Here is a 16,816-nt window from a genome sequence, read left to right on the forward strand (position 1 = left end):
CAAAGAAGTTTTTCCTCATGTTGAGGTGGAACCTCCTGTGCTGCAGTTGATATCCATTGCCCCTTGTCCGCAGTTGTGATACCTTAATTTTAAAGCACTACCTTACTAAGGCTGCTGAAAGTTCCTAACTCCCCTTCCCAACAAGATTTGCTTTGCTGGGCAAACCCACCAAATGTCACTCTCTGTCCTGCATAACTCTTTCTGCCTCTTACCTCAGGAGGGGCATATTCAGCACATCATCAGGTGGGCAATGTGAATAGGTGAAAGCATAAAAACACACTCCTCAGGCATGTGTAATTTTACACTCAAAGTGTAAAATTTGTTAGCCAAGAGAATTTCTTGGCTGTGCTAAGTCATGCTGGGTACTGAAAGTCAACCTCTTTGCTTTTCAGCTATTTGAAATAACAATGAGATTCTTGACAGTGATTGTCCTCTTTAATGATAGAGTCAAAATCCTAAATAAGCATGGTTAACTGCAAACATCTGAAGAACACTGGGGCCAAAATAATCAGCACATTTACAAGACCTGAGATATTTACTGCTGTCTTGAAAAACTCAAACCCAAACCCCCAGACTTCCCAAACCTGCCTTGGATAAAACCCAATGCATAACTTCTATTGAGCCATTCTACCACAGGCTAGAAAGTCTCCTCTTGTTTTCAAGCTCAAGCTTTGCAAGCCTCAGTCAAGCTGTGGTTCATATTACAGCCTTTCATAATGCATGTTAATCACCAAAAGCTTGGAGCTTTCATGCCTTCAGGAGTTCAAAAAACTGAAGTTCACTGTTCCTGCAGCTGGCATCATAAAACAATACTCTAGAAGATGATTTACAAATGCCAAGTAATTTAAATACATGACAGATCCCGTCACTTTGCACTCCTCAATATGGCATTAGCACAGTGTGTTATGGCACTATTAATTTCAGGTTTAATATGGACAACAGAAGGAGCCTGATTTTTGGACAGAAATCTGCAGCAGAATGGAATGTTGTTGAAAACCCAGGTGAAGATTTGAATTTTAACATGTTTGTACTGCACCAGAGAGTTCAGTATGTCTATTGGTGGGCACACAAATGTTTGTCCAGAGAGCCCCTATTACAGGAGGGATATGGACGTTCTGGAACGTGTCCAGAGAAGGGCCACAAGGATGATCAGAGGGCTGGAGCTCCTCTCCTATGAGGAAAGACTGAAAGAGTTGGGGCTGTTCAGTCTGGAGAAGAGAAGGCTCTGAGGTGACCTTATTGTGGCCTTCCAGTATCTGAAGGGGGCTACAAGAAGGCTGGGGAGGGACTTCTCAGGATCTCAGGGAGTGATAGGAATAGGGGGAATGGAATGAAGCTGGAGGTGGGGAGATTCAGGCTGGAGGTGAGGGGGAAGTTCTTCCCCATGAGAGTGGTGAAGCGCTGGAATGGGTTGTCCAGGGAGGTGGTTGGGGCGCCATGCCTGGAAGTGTTTAAGACCAGGCTGGACGAGGCTCTGGCCAGCCTGATCTAGTGTGAGGTGTCCCTGCCCATGGCAGGGGGGTTGGAGCTAGATGATCCTTGTGGTCCCTTCCAACCCTGACTGATTCTATGATTCTCAGTGAGGTGGCAGGCTTTGCAAATTCGGATTGGAAAGTTTATTCTGTTTGTCATTTGCTGCAGCCCTACGTACGTGCTTTCAAGAAACTGTGAATTGTTTGATGTCCTGAGAAGCTTATCATCCAAATTCAGGCAAAATAAAGGTCAGCACAAAGTAAGACAAGGGAGAAACTGCAATATTTCACTGTCAGATGCAAGGCAAAAACGTAAAGAGCTGCAACAAAAAATCCCTCTCCCTCTGCAGTTCTGACTGATGCACGTTTTAAAAGGAAGGAGGGAGCAGAGGATCATGGATGAGTTCAGAACTAATGATGCATACAGGAAGACATTAAGACAGATGCTTCAAGCACAAGCTTGGGACATGGCTTTGACAAAGTCAGAGCCAGAAAAAAATATGTTGGCTTTTCTGCTGCTGTTGCTGCATGCAACCACATGCATTGCTAAACTGTGCTGATTTGGGTGCGTTGGAAAGTTTGTCAAAGGAACTGTAATTGATTAGTTGAGAGGAAGGTGAAAGGAGACGTTGTAACAATCCTCCTGCAAAACAAAGGCTTCCAGGAGGAGAAAGGAAACAACTGTTCTTCACCTCTCCTAGGGACAAGAGACACAATGACGTGATTAAACTGCAGCAAGTGAGATCCTGGTTACACAATAGTGAAAGCTTTACCCCAGGCAGGGTGGCAAAGCACTGCAGTAAATTATCAGGGGGATTTATAGTCTTCATCCCAGGAGACTGCAGAGTGTGTTGGAAAAAGCTCCCAAGAACAACACGTGCACAGCCAGTGCCCCTGTGCTGCTCCAGGGGTGGTGGCCTCCTGGGATCCATCCTGCTCCCTCCTGTGACTCTATGTGGATGTGTAAAGCTCACGGAGCACAAAGAAAGAAGAACCTCAAAGTCCCTAAGCATTTCATTTACCTGAATAGCACTTCATCATTTTAAATTGGAGGATACTTCTGTTTGAAATGTGTTGCAATTTTGTTTTAAAGCTGCCCTTTTAACCATACAATTAAATACATAAATAAATAACTTCATTTCAGGCTCAGCCCAAGATTATAATAATTTGATTGTTACAAAGCTATTGTTGAGCTTTTAGTTTGCCAGCAATCTTGAGAAGCCTTTTGTTCCAGGTTAAGGGAAACTGCTCTCCTCCCACCTTCTACTCCTGGTCCCCAGTTTCCCAACTGCAGGCAAACCAAGCTAGCAGTCATGTAATTTTTCTCAGAAGAAAAGTGTGAACTGAAGGGAGGCAAAAGCAGAAAGAGAGGGGCACTGAGCAAGAGCAGCAGTTACCTGGATTAGACACAGGGCTGAAGCTCAGGATTGAGAGGGGTTTGGGTGAGAGACTGAGTACCACTTAGTATCCAAATAGAAGGTCTAGGCTTTTGTGGGTGCATGTACAGGATTGTTTGTTCATTTTTTGAGGAAGAAGGAAGGATTGAAAAAAAGAAAGGTGATAATGAGGGTGTGCAGATGGAATTGAAGAGAAGAATGTGTGTGATGAAATAAAGTCTCACAGGAAGCTATCCGAAAGAGGAAGGAGTGAGGCAGCCTCTGAAATCGCAGTTGTTCATGGACTGAGCATTCAGCAGAAGGGAAGGAGCTGGAAGGGGGTCAGAAAGTGCACTTACTGGTGACAGAAATGAAATAACCCAAAAAACAAAGAGCTTATGAAGAACTGAGTAGAGATGAGGTTGAGAGAACTGTCTTGCCTCTCTACAGAAGTTTGGTAAGGTGAGTAAAAGTTTAGTAAAAGGCACACACTGGGAACAGCAGCACCAGCAGCTTCTCCAAAGCCAGAGCAGAAAAAGACAAAGGCATTTTGAAGCTGGGGATGGAGAAGAAGCAGAAGAGAAGTCACTCTGGGAACAATGAACTCGGTTTCATTTGATGTTGTGTCAGTGCCCTCAAACATAACTTCAGTGATGTTTGCTACCATTAAACATAAAACCAGCTGCAAGACAATTCTATTATCTTTTTTTTCTAAATCAAGTGCCAGTCCTTATTTATTTAATGCATCCTGCAGAGTGAAGTTCATTAACACAGTCAGCTATGGGAACTGCCTGAAGAGGATAGAGGAAGAAGTATGAGTTCACTGGAATTCTCCTCCTAGCTCTCCAGAGGGGGATACATAGCAACAGGCTGTCCCAGAGCCAGCTCTGCCAGCAGAAAAGAGAGGACTAATAACTGTGTATCTCTATGACTTCAGAGCTCATCTACTGCAATATTGACTGGTGGGTTTTTGGGACCAACATTTTAGGAGATTTGGCTCCACAAGCCTGAAAAAGAAATCTTAGGACATGAAGGTCTTTATCCAAAGTGTGCCTTCTAGCAGTGGTTTTCCCAGTCCTGCCTGCAGCACAAAGCATCATCTTTCATGCGCAGCCCTTGGGGCCTATTTGGCTTTGCAGGTAAAAAGTTCTCTATCTTAAGCACCTCCTGGATAGAAACAGTAAGGTCAGCCAGCACTGATGTCATACAGTGCAGGCTTCTGTAAGACTTGGTGAAATGCCAGCCTCTTATTAAACAGCAGTCTAATGAGGCGCCCATACTGTGAACTGCACACAGTTTAACTGAGGATGCTTGAGAAAGAAACATACAGAGTCTGTAGGTCTTCAGCAAGTTATAACACTCTCCTACTCGCTTAACAGAGACAAATTAATTCACTTCCCTCCCTCCTTCCCCCCCACCCCCTTTGGATAAGAGACTGGCAACGGCAGAAAGAATCATGACTATCACTTCCTGTTTTGGAAGTTCAAACCCAAGTGAAAGTGTAAAAGACTGCCCTCACAATTCGTGTAGCAGGAAAGCCAGGGTTTGTGAAGCAGCTGCTCGAGCAAGAGCTTGGAGGTTTTATAACTCCAAACTGCCGAGGCTCAGCCTGTGAGCAGTTCACAAGACAGTTCTACTGCTGCTACCCTTTCCGCGTGAGTCATTTTCTCGGCGACCTTTTAATTCAGCCAAGAACTGAGCATCACCTGTTAACTATGTGTTTCCTCCTCACTCTGCTTGACTCAACACTCTGGATGACAAAGCCTGAGTGGAGCCTCGATGAATTATGAGGCGAGACACAAGTGAAAGCTAAAGCTTACACACACATCTTTTTTCGCCTCTCTCTATCATGCAGCATTTCCAAGTTGATCCTGCTTCTCCGAACGTCAAACCAAAGTCCACGGTTTGCTGGCAATTTCTCTGCATTTTTCTGCATTGCTGTTTCATGAAGTGATGTGTTTGTGTCTGTTCAGAGGAGGGGGGGGGGGGGTGGGGAAAAAAGGAGAAAGAGTTGCCATGCAATTTGTCATTGTGGGGGATTTACAGTAGGTCAAATTTATGATTAATCTGTTGCTATTTCTTCGCCGTTTAGTGATGGAAATAAACAGATTTAAGCAGTCACATGAAGGAGCAGAAATGGACAGCTTGTAACATTCAAATAACTACTAGGGAACAAGACAGCAAGGAAAGAAGCAAGTATTTCAGTTTCTGGAGCCAGGGAACATGTTTGCAGGAGAAGAAAGAAACTCTGTTAAATATCCCTAATCTCTGCTCTGTATGTACAGCACTTGAGATGCCTATTTCTAGGGAAATCAAACACTTGGCTCTTGTTTTCCTAGGGGAAGCACAGTTCCTAGGAATTTTACTGAGAAATTGCTTTCCTTAGAGAAATCCCTCATTAGCTAGGACTTCACAGACGCCAGGACAATGACACAGAGAGATGAATGCAGCTGCTAGGGGTGGCAAGAGGCTGCACTCCTGTGTCACATCACTGCGACTGTGTGTGTTGCACAGGGCATGTTCACAGAGGGGAAGAAAAGAGAAAGAAAAAGCTCAGAAGCTCTCTTGTCACCTCCACGTTCCACTTGCCTGAGAGTATTTTCATGGCAGAAATAGATAAGGTGGCCTTTGTCACATTCCCTTGTTTCTGCTCAGCAGATCTCTTTTTATGGCTGGGGATTTTTTGATAGAGGCCATCTCTTTCACAGTGCCTGGACATGGCCCAGGACAGCAAAAGAGGCAGCTCCATGGGGAGCAGGAGACTCCTCTATCCCTGGATGCTGTGCCCTGGGCTCACCTTGAAGTCAGGGGCAAATTCTTCAAAGGCATTTGTTTGAGGAATGAGGAAAATTCCTGTAATAGGTCCAAATCAGACAAAATTTCTGACTGCCAGGCTGAAGTCAGGCTCTCAGCACCTTCTCCCTTCAAGCTGGATGAAGAGACATTTCAGGTATCTTTACCAACAGATTCTGAATAAATCAAAATGACACACTCATCCTTCCCTCCCTAAGCTCTCAGCTAACCTCATCAGTTTGATATCGTGAAAACAAAGCCTGCCTTGATGTAGAAAGACTAGCAGAGCTAAAACCACCTTCAACCTTCAACTTACCTGCAAGGCAAAATTCTGACAACATCATTGGGTTTGTAGCCTTCAATACATACAGCACAGTTATCAAAGTCTGGCTCAGTTTCCTACAGGAAAGAGAACATTCATCATTTTCATTTGTCAGCTAATCTCTTCATGCAAGAGCCTATGGGACAAAGGAAAACAGTCGCCGATGCGTGCTTCCAATCCAGTAATGCATTTCAAGACAAGCAAGTCAGATTTTCCAACATGCTTCCAGCTGGAAGCTTGCCCCAGGAAGCATGCAGAGCTAGTTAGCATGTTTTCACTTTCAGGATTTTCTGCATCTGCACAGAATCACCTTCTTCTCTCTACCCCATTCCATCTGCAAATTGCTTATCAGTATTCCACCCCCGCCTGCAGGACACAGAGTGGCTAAATAAGCAATTGCCATTTCTGTTCTGCTTCATTGTCCCAGTGGTCTGAAGGAATCCTCAGCACAGAGTTTCATTTGGTAATGAGCAATTTGAAAAATTACCTTATCACCTTTCCGGATTGTTCTGACTTGTAGCTTGCTGATTGCTTTCTTTGCAGCATCTCCGAGCCGGCGCTGTAACACAAAATTTGCTCTTAAGCAAAAGATCTCTCTTCATGCAGAAATCATCACCTTTTCTCCCTAGGCTTCTTAATAATCTGGAGTGACTGCACATGAAACAGGACAGTGCTGTATAAATACAAACAGATGAGGTCAGTCACACTGTTATTCACAAGGGCACAAGTAGGTCTTCTAGGCTTACTGGCAACCCGTGGCCATGGAGGCCAAGCTACTCTAATGGAGATCCAGTGGAGACCGCATTGAGCCTGTCGTGATGCTACACTACACCACCTTCACCACTCCAGAGAGCAGTAATGCCCAATATTCAGGCATCCCATTTCTTCCTACTCTTTTTTAAATGACACTTGTTAAAAATACACTATTAAATGAGGCCTGGGCTGGTAAGCAGAGTAAACACTGGACTTAAGATTCAGAAGGTCTTTATTCTTACGTTATTCCAGAACTAGTTCACGATCTGCAGCGAGATGCAGGTGCTGAAAGTGACCTATTTGTTAACCACAAACCCTATGAATAATCTTCTCTGCTGTTCTCTTTTCCTGCAATACAGAGTTGCCTGCTTTATAGGAACAATGCAAGGTATGAAAATGGGCTGAAAGCATCTGCAGCTTCTCACAGGTAAAGCACTCCACAGTCCTGTCCATACATAACCATTTGCTGGTTCTTTGCCTGCCTTTCCCTCCAGTGAACCACAAATTGCTTACCACATGATGTTTCTGACTGCTCTCCCATATTTCCAAAACACTGTTACCACACTGGCAGGGTCACAGCCACTCAGGATTAAAGTATGTAATAACAGCCTGCCACAACCCACACTGTTCTCAGATGCTGGAGATGGAGATGCCTGCCCCTTGCAATGGGCTGAGAATATGATGGGGCAGCTCATAGAATCACTGGTGAACAAAGTGACCTCTGCACTCTGCGCTGCTGAGCTTGTGTCTGTATCACTGCTCCAAGGACTTGGCTGCTCACTTGTGCTGACCCAACAAGGAGGCAAGCTGGAGACAGACTGACAGGCTGGGAAAGCCTTTGAGAGGTCATGTACTCCCACCCCCTGCTCAAGGCTGGGGCAACTTCAAAGTCAGAGCTGTGTCCAGTCAAGCCTTCAATCTCTCTGGGAAGGGAGATTTCACAACCTCTGTGGATAATTTGTTCCAGTGCTTAACCATTCTCACTGCCTTTTTGTTGTTGTTGTAATATAGAAATGGAATGTCCCTTACTGTAATTTGTGACCATTACCCTTGTCCTTTCTCTGTGCACCTTCCAGAAGAGGCTAACTCTGCCTCCTCTCCAACCACTTGCTATGGAGCTGCAGGCTGCAAGCAGACCCCCTCCTCCTCTTGTGCTCAGCAAGTCAAGCTGCCTCTGCCTCTCCTCAGATGGCATGTGCTCTGTCCCAAGACCATACTGGTGAACCTCCTCTGGGCTCTCTCCATTTTTTTCCATGCCTTTCTTGTACAGTTTCATGCAGCAAAACCTACTCTGAAGTTTTCTGGTCAACTTTATGACAGTTCATGATACCATGCATCCCAATTTGCCACCAATAAATGACTTGAACTGCCCTCTTCATTTCCCCTCCCCATCTGTATTTCCAGCCATGTGCTGTTGGACAGGAGGGAGAGACTAAAGAGCTTTGGTGACTCAGAAGACATTCAACTTCTCAGGCTGGGAACACTGCCTGTGCTGGAGTTCAGAGGGGCCTGTCAGTGGGAAGGGTTTCCAGCTGGAGGGGGTGAGAGCATAAAGCCAGGAATGAAAGGAAGCTGGAAGTAGTTTGTAAATTGAGACCTAATCACCATACAGAGACGATTACTTAATTACCACTTTGTTCTTCAGATTCAATTAAAATCACTGAATTAGAGAGTAAGCTTTATTGGATTGGAAAGACATGGAAGACTGACAAAAATGCATGCAATACTGAAAGCAGAGGGCAATTTCAGATCTGGCTATAAAGAGGTGAAAACGACTTTGCCTATCATCGGAGATTTCCACATGAGCTTTCCAGCATTACTAATTATTGCATGTGAGGGAGTATCATCCGGTTAGACAACATCTTTTCTGTGATCTATTTTTCCCTCACATAAACAAAGGGAGCAGAAGAGAGTTGGAAACATTTCTTGCCACCTATTTGTTTCTTTAAAGTAAATCAAAGACTGACTGATAGCATACAGCAAGACAAGAGCTATTATGTCCCGCTCCAGGAATTACTTGTGAATCCTTTTTATCATCATTATTACTTAAACTAATGAAATGTCTCAGTTCCTTTTGTGCACATTCTTCAAGAGGAAAGGACAAGATTAAAGACTCATCCACATCTTTGATCTGCTTGTTTTCCTATTTGCTTTCTCTTCTCTCTCTTAAATAGACAAGTTCCTGACTTACATGCAAATGAGGACACTTTAGTTTTTGAGAGAACAGGAATCTCTCCCAGGACAACTGCTTGTGCACACGTTAAGTCTCGTTCTCATTTTGGAAAGGAAACACTGAGAAGGAAATCTGCTTGAATATATTCTGTTCTTCAACATAGTCTGCTCTAGTATCACGTGACAGGATGAGAGGAAATGTGCCACAGGAGGTTTAGATTGGACATTAGGGAAAAAATTCTTTATGAAAAGAGTGGCTAGGCATTGGAACAGGTTACCCAGAGAGGTGGTAGAGTCACTGTCCCTGGAGGGGTTCAAAAAAATATCTGTAGACATGGCACTTTGGGACATGGTTTAGTGGCCATGGTGGTAGAATAGAAATAGAAATAGAAATAGCCAGGTTGGAAAAGACCTTTGAGATCATCAAGTCCAACCTATCATCCAACACCATCTAATCAACTAAACCATGGCACCAAGCACCCCATCCAGTCTCTCCCTAAACAGCTCCAGTGATGGTGACTCCACCACCTCCCTGGGCAGCACATTTCAATGGCCAGTCTCTCTTTCTGTGAAGAACTTTCTCCTCACCTCCAGCCTGGCACAGCTTGAGACTGTGTCCTCTTGTTCTGGTGCTGGTTCTTGTTCTGGTGCTGGGAGAAGAGACCAGCCCCCACCTAGCTACAACCTCCCTTTAGGTAGTTGTAGACAGCAGTAAGGTCTCCCCTGAGCCTCCTCTTCTCCAGGCTAAGCAACCCCAGCTCCCTCAGCCTCTCCTCATAGGGCTTGTGCTCCAAGCCCCTCCCCAGCTTTGTTGTCCTTTTCTGGACACATTCCAGCAACTCAACATCTTTCCTAAACTGAGGGGTCCAGAACTGGACACAGGACTCAAGGTGTGGGCTAACCAGTGCTGGTGTTGGGTTGATGGTTGGACTCGATGATTTCAGAGGTCTTTTCCAATCTTAATGATTCTCTGACACCTGTATCTTCAACCTACTCACTGGGTAGTGTCCAAGCACTTGAATCATGGACCCACAAGCAAAGCTACACATCTTACTCTCGGCAAATGAAGTTATGTTGGTACCTGCGGTCACTGAGGGTGGTCGGACAATGGAACAGGCTGCCCGGGGAAGTTGTGGATGCCTCCTCCCTGGCATGGTCAGGCTGGATGAGACCTTGAGCAACGTGGCCTATTGGAAGGTGTTGCTGACTATGGCAGGGTGGGGTGGACCTAGATGACCTTGAAGGTCCCCTTCCAACTCAACCCATTCTATAATTCTAAGAACTTGTAGACATGGCACTTTGGGACAAGTTTTAACGACCATGGTGGTGTTAGGTCAGTGGCTGGACTTGATGATTTGAGAGGTCTTTCCCCAACCAAAACAACTCTACGATTCTCTAAACCTACTGACTCCAAATGACAGCACATTACCTGAACGAGCTTCTTGTTTTGCTGGGTTCCATGTTTATGGGTGGCTATTTACACCGCTAATCTGCCTGTGTAATTACTTGATTGAGAGCACGCTTACGGTACTCACATACATAAATTAGGCACACATGTGCTCCTGCAGCCAAAGCAGCTCAAAATTATCACAGTGAATCTGCTGCCAGTGATGTTCCAGTTCCAGCTGGGATAGTCTCATTCTTGCTATCCAAAAAATTTCATACTGTATAGTTAAAAGGAAAATATATTCTCTCTGTCTGTAAATACAGAGCAGCTGCTCTCTATCTCAGAGGATGCCTGAATTTCAATGGAGGAGGGTGAGGGATCCTCCAGCATACATTACAGGCTGTGCAGCGGCACTTTGCTCTACAAGATGATTATTGACACTCTCAGTTTTACCTTTTCTGCAGAGCAAGCAAGACAACCCTCCTCCTGCCTCAACAGTCATCTATTAAGGGTCCAGAAACATCTCTGATTCACAGTGCATTTTGTCCCTGCAGTAAAATGGTTATCCTCTCAGATTTCATACAGTGATAACATTTTCTGCTGTACCATTAGAATGAAATGTAGAAGCCTCAGCTTCACAATTCTGCTGATGCCAAGATAGTGGCATCCAGACAAGAAAAGATTAAATTTATTGTTATCACTGCTATTATTATTCATTGCTGAACTACCATAAAGATGCTTGGTAAATACAGAGGGCCTTAGGACCGAGGGCTCATTCCCACTGCTGCTGACTCCTCTCCAGCTCTGTAGGTTTTGGATCTCTTTCAGGGGGTTTGGAAAAGTTGCCAAAACCAAAAGCAATGGTTTAATAATATTGGTGGCTATCACTACAGCACTTATTTGTTCAGTCATCATTGTCAAATGAATAGTGCCTTTCAAGCACAAAATCCTTCTAAAGCAGTATTTAAAATGAAAACACTTCTTGCTCTTTTATTTCTTCTTCCCTTATCATGAACACTCATTTCACACAGATACTCATGCTGCTCACTGTATTTTAGTCACATCACCAAAGATGATCAATTTTCTGCCTATTTCTTGTGTGGTTTCATGGAGAACCCCCCCAGTTTTTAAAATATATATATATAGAGAGAGTATATTTATACAAATATATAGAATAGAATACTTGCTGTAAGGGACATGCTGCACCTCCAGCCAGCCAGCTCCCTACACTTTGCTACCTAATCCCTGTGATAAATAGAATAGAATAGACCAGGTTGGAAGAGACCTTCGAGATCACTGTGTCCAACCCATCATCCAACACTATCTAACCAACTAAACCATGGCACCAAGCTCCCCATCAAGCCTCCTCCTAAACACCCCCAATGATGTAAATAAATTACCAATGGATGTTAAAGGGAAAATAATGACAAGGTCTAAATAATCTTGTAGGTCTGATAACTAACATAGTTGTATAAATTAACTCTCTCTTTTTGGCTTTGCTCTAGCAGATGCTAGCTGCTGCTTTTGCTTGGCTGTTGCTGACCTTGGCTGTGCTCTTGTTGTGGCTTAAGTACTATGAAACTACTCTCTGCTTTTCTCCTCTTTCTTTTCCCCTTGTCTGGGATGGGGAGAGGGGGAAGCTGTTGGTAACCCCCTGGTTTTGTCCAGGGGTGGTTCTTGTGCTGTTTATAAATTGTAAATACATGTAACTATTGTATATTTTCTGCATATTCATTGCATTTCCTATTTCTAGCTTGTAAACAGAGCTTCATCTGCTTTCCAACTGAGCTGCTCTGGCAATTTCAGCTGGGGGGGCGGAGAACGTCAACCCATGGCACTCAACTTTCACTTTCAAGCCGATTCCCCTGGTGATCTATTCCAGGGCACACAAACAGCGCTGCTCACCTGATTTCTGTCCCTGGCATTGGCGTAGCGGAATCGCTGGATGTAGTAGAAGACCAACCACGCCAGGGAGATGATCATCAGCACGATGAAGGAGATGGAGACAAACACCACAGAGGTCCGGCTGACGTACTTCTGCAGGTTGCGTGTCCCGATGGTGATGTACATCATCACAGTAATGTTCCTCTCCAGGAGGCTCACTATCTCTTTCCCTTTGGGTTCAGGAATCATTATTGCTACAACATCTTCTAGGCCTGTCAGACAAGAGAGAGCAAAAAGAAATCTTAGCTGAAGCAAGCGATCGCACAGAATCAGCCAGGTTGGAAGAGACCTCCGAGATCATCAAGTCCAATTGATCACCCAGCCCTAACTAACCAACTAGACCATGGCACTAAGTGCCTCATCCAGTCTCTTCTTAAACACCTCCAGGGATGTCGACCCTACCACCTCCCTGGGCAGCCCATTCCAATAGGCAATCTTTCTGTGAAGAACTTCTTTCTAAGATCAAGCCTAAACTTTCCACTGCACAGCTTGAGACTGAGTCCTCTTGTTCTGTTGCTGGTTGCCTGACCCCCACGTAATAAAATGACCAGAGAATGTAGCAAGGCTAAAAACCCTCCCAAATCCAAGGCAAACCAGTAAGGAGAGAGCTACCCTTTCTCCTGTTGGTTTTCAGCAAGAGGTAAGTCAGGTGGATCTGGTGAAGGTTTCAACTGGAACAAGTTACACAGTGTGTTTCTATAAATGAATCTCAGTGAGATATGTAAAACATGATTCATGGGTTGACATAAACACAGATTTCCAGCACTGCTGAGGCTTATCTAGACTACAGCGCTGTAAGCACTACAGAAAAGGAGTCATGCTGCAGCCAGCATCCTTCTGCCCAACACTCCAGACACATTTATCACAGTCCCCTTTGCAGGGTCACAAGCCTGCCTGGGAAGCCTCTCCAAACCTTGCCCTTCAGACCAGAAATGCTTTCAGTGACAGATCCCCACATGGTTTCACAAGCTGAACATACCAAAGCATCACTGCCTTCGTCCAGGGCTGGCAACAGGGGAAGCCTGTGGGGACAAGAGCAGCTCGACATGTTCCCAGCTCAATTGCTGCCCCAGGTCACTGGAGGCTCCCTGCAGCCTGAGCCCACAGATGGTTTGGTGCCCCTGTGGGACACTGGGCTTGCCAACTAATGCAAGTTTAATGTCAAGAGCACTGTTTTATTCCCCCAAACTCTGCTGCAGCTCAGATCAGCCCCTGATGCAGTTTGCAGAATGGCTTCAGAAGGATGGGAGTCAGCACAGCTGAGATGGCAAAGGAGTGCCCAATAACAGGATGGGGCAGGGACTTCCTACATCCTATCAAGCCAAGACCTTGTGAAACAAACCATCAATCCATCAATTCTCAACTCTGCACCAGCTTTTCATTTTAATTGCATCACACACTACAGAAACTATTTGCCTTTCATAATACATGTATGATAAATACTGTCTGAAATTCATGCCCTTTCTAGCTTTATAAATCTAAACTATCACCAGCTCATGGTTTAATGTTGGCAATATCCTGTTCCTCACCTTCACAAAACAAGTATCCAGACAATTTTCCTACCTTAGCTATGTTTTGCAACAGTCAAATCCTGAATTGTACTTAGCAGCCAAGGACAAAGAGGGTGTATTTTAATGTGGAAATGTGACAGAAACAGCAGCATATCAAATGATCACAACCTGGCATTTAGAAAGAAAGGTACAGACTGAAGTAAGACAGAAAATGCTTGGGTGGGGGTTCAGAATTTCAGCTGAAATCCTAGGAAATCAGCTGGCATGCTGTTAATCATCAAGTGACTGTGCCTGCTTTGGGATGTTTGGGAAAGGATCACTCAAATGGAGATAGAATAGAATAGAATAGAATAGACCAGACCAGACCAGACCAGGTTGGAAGAGACCTTCGAGGTCATCGAGTCCAACCTATCATCCAACACCATCTAATCAACTAAACCATGGCACCAAGCGCCCCATCCAGTCTCCTCCTAAACACCTCCAGTGATGGTGACTCCATCACCTTCCCAGGCAGCACATTCCAATGGCCAATCTCTCTTTCTATGAAGAATTTATTCCCAACATCCAGCCTAAACCTCCCCTGGTGCAGCTTGAGACTGTGTCCTCTTGTTCTGGTGCTGGTTGCATGGGAGAAGAGACCAGCTCCTACCTTTCTACAACCTCCCTTCAGGTAGTTGTAGAGAGCAAGAAGGTCTCCCCTGAGCCTCCTCTTCTCCAGGCTGGACACCCCTAGCTCCTTCAGCCTCTCCTCATAGGGCTTGTGCTCCAAACCCCTCCCCAGCTTTGTTGCCCTTCTCTGGACACATTCCAGCATCTTTCCTAAACTGAGGGGCCCAGAACTGGACACAGGACTCAAGGTGTGACCTAACCAGTGCCGAGTACAGGGGGAGATGCGAGAGGGAAACTTGCATTTCCAAAAAGCATCCCCCTCCAAGCTGATATCCAAGCTAAGCTTCACTAGCACAGTACTGTTGCCTGGTCCTTATTGCCTAGCTCTGACATTTCCCCACCAAAACCCCCTGGGAGGTATAAACCAGGTTTTGAAACATACTTAGATGCTAAAGAGCAGGAGTCGCCTAGCAGGGTTTCGGATGTACTAAATCAGACAGGTGGATGGTGCTCAAACGAAATGCTGACGTGGTGGAAACTTCATCAAATTCTGTGGGTGCCTGGATCAATTGGAGGTACTGGAAGAGCTGTGACAGACTTGCTACTCACACACAAAATGTGCTGCAAAGCTGGGAACTGAACCCTCTTCTCTCAGGTCTTGGAGTAGAAGTGCAAACACTCTCGCTCTTTCTCTCGTGAGCTTTTCCATCCTGATGTTCCCCTGATTATGAACAGGCCAAAGAAATCAATAGTTTGTCTGAGTGGAGAATTTTAAGATATCCATGATAGAAAACAGAACCTTTCTTTTGATAATTTCCCTCAAGGCATTCAAAATTTTCAGCCATTTCCCTTCATTTGTCTAGTACGAACCCACCTTCAGCAGCCAAGATAAATCTACCTTTGCAAGTCTTCTGATACCTGTTTATTACACAGAGCTAATGCAAACCTTACCCTAACAGTCTAGGGGGAATCTGCCAAGGCTGAAAGTGGCTGAGAAGGGCACTGGTGCCATGCCAGTAATTCCCCTGCAGTCAGTAAGACAAATTGCCTAAAGCAGTCCTTAGCTGTCCACATGCTTTCCTTTGTTCTTTTCTCTTTCTTTCAAGGGAAAAAATAATATATATATATTTAAAAACACTCTACAAGAAAACCAAAGCAACCACATCACACACAGCTTAAAAAAACCCCACAGTGAATAATCTCACAGGCAAAAATACTGAAGTGTATTTCATCAACACCTTACAGAAGCTACCATTCTGAGCCACTCACTGTCCAGTATGGACCTCTAACGTTACCTTCAATACAATCTGGGACACTGTATGAATGATCACAGAGTCCCTGAATGTTAGGGGCAGGAAGGGACCTCAAAAGATCATCCAGTCCAACCTCCCCTGCCAGAGCAGGATCACCTATACCAGGTTACACAGGAATACATCCAGGCAGGCTTTGAATATTTCCAGAGAGGGAGACTTCACAACTCCCCTGGGCAGCCTGTTCCAGGGTTCTATCAGCCTCACAGTGGAAAGACTTTTCCTCATGTTTCCAGGGAACTTCCTATGCCTCAGCTTCCACCATTGCCCCTTGTGCTGACATTGGGCATCACCCAGCAGAGCCTGGCTCCATCCCCGTGGCACTCACCCTTTACATATTCATAAACATGAATGAGGTCACCTCTCAGTCTCCTCTTCTCCAAGCTAAAGAGCCTCAGCTCCCTCAGGCTCTCCTCATAAGGAAGATGTTCCACTTCCCTAATCGTTTTTGTGGCTCCACGCTGGAGTCTTTCAAGCATTTCCCTGAGGTCCTTCCTGAACTGAGGGGCCCAGAACTGGACACAACACTCCAGATGCAGCCTCCCCAGGGCAGAGAAGAGGGGGAGGAGATGTTACCTGAAAACCTATAGAAATGGAGACGCAGGCAAAAAATGTTTTCAGTAGCAAATCCAGGTAGCATCTTAACTTGTTTCTTAAAAAGCTTGAGCAACATGTGTAGCTATGTTTGAATCAACTGAAGAGAGCATAGGCTATTTCTGGAGAACTCTCAATAGTGGGGTACAGGTCAAATAGAACATGTTGATAGTAATAATAATATCACAATCAATTGCCTAACTATGAAATTAACATTTTGCAGTAATAAAACAAGCATCCCTCACTAATGCCCTGTCTTTCTCTAATCATAATGAAAAAGAGGCAGGAAAAAATATATACTGTGATCTCCTCCATAAATTTAACCACATTCCTGCTTTTTCATCACTTGCCCTTTCCAATTAAGCTACAGCACAGATTTCTGCCTTGAGCTCATGGTGGAAATGACTGGTTTTGAACAGGAGTGCAGCCACACAACTCCCTTCTCCACCCTGTCCTCCTTGCATCTCACTCCCAGGATGTTTTACTGACACATCAGGAGGATGGAGCCAGACTTCCCAGTGGTGTCCAGCAACAGTACAAGAGGCAATGGACACAAACTGGAGCAGAGGAGGT

At 44.9% G+C, this 16,816-nt stretch overlaps 1 protein-coding gene across 1 annotated transcript in view; it reads right to left on the reverse strand.

Annotated features, from left to right (window-relative positions):
- RNF150 (ring finger protein 150) overlaps nucleotides 1-16,816 on the reverse strand; it is a 136,931-nt gene that overhangs the window by 37,219 nt on the left and 82,896 nt on the right. Inside the window, exons 2-4 of the mRNA XM_009896760.2 lie at nucleotides 12,181-12,431; nucleotides 6,451-6,522; nucleotides 5,958-6,040 (exon numbers count right to left, since the gene is read on the reverse strand). Coding sequence (XP_009895062.2) covers nucleotides 5,958-6,040; nucleotides 6,451-6,522; nucleotides 12,181-12,431 — 406 coding nt within the window. The remainder of the gene's footprint in view (nucleotides 1-5,957; nucleotides 6,041-6,450; nucleotides 6,523-12,180; nucleotides 12,432-16,816) is intronic.

The sequence above is a fragment of the Dryobates pubescens genome, chromosome 24 (assembly GCF_014839835.1).
Source record: "Dryobates pubescens isolate bDryPub1 chromosome 24, bDryPub1.pri, whole genome shotgun sequence".
NCBI classification, from domain to species: Eukaryota; Metazoa; Chordata; class Aves; order Piciformes; family Picidae; genus Dryobates; species Dryobates pubescens.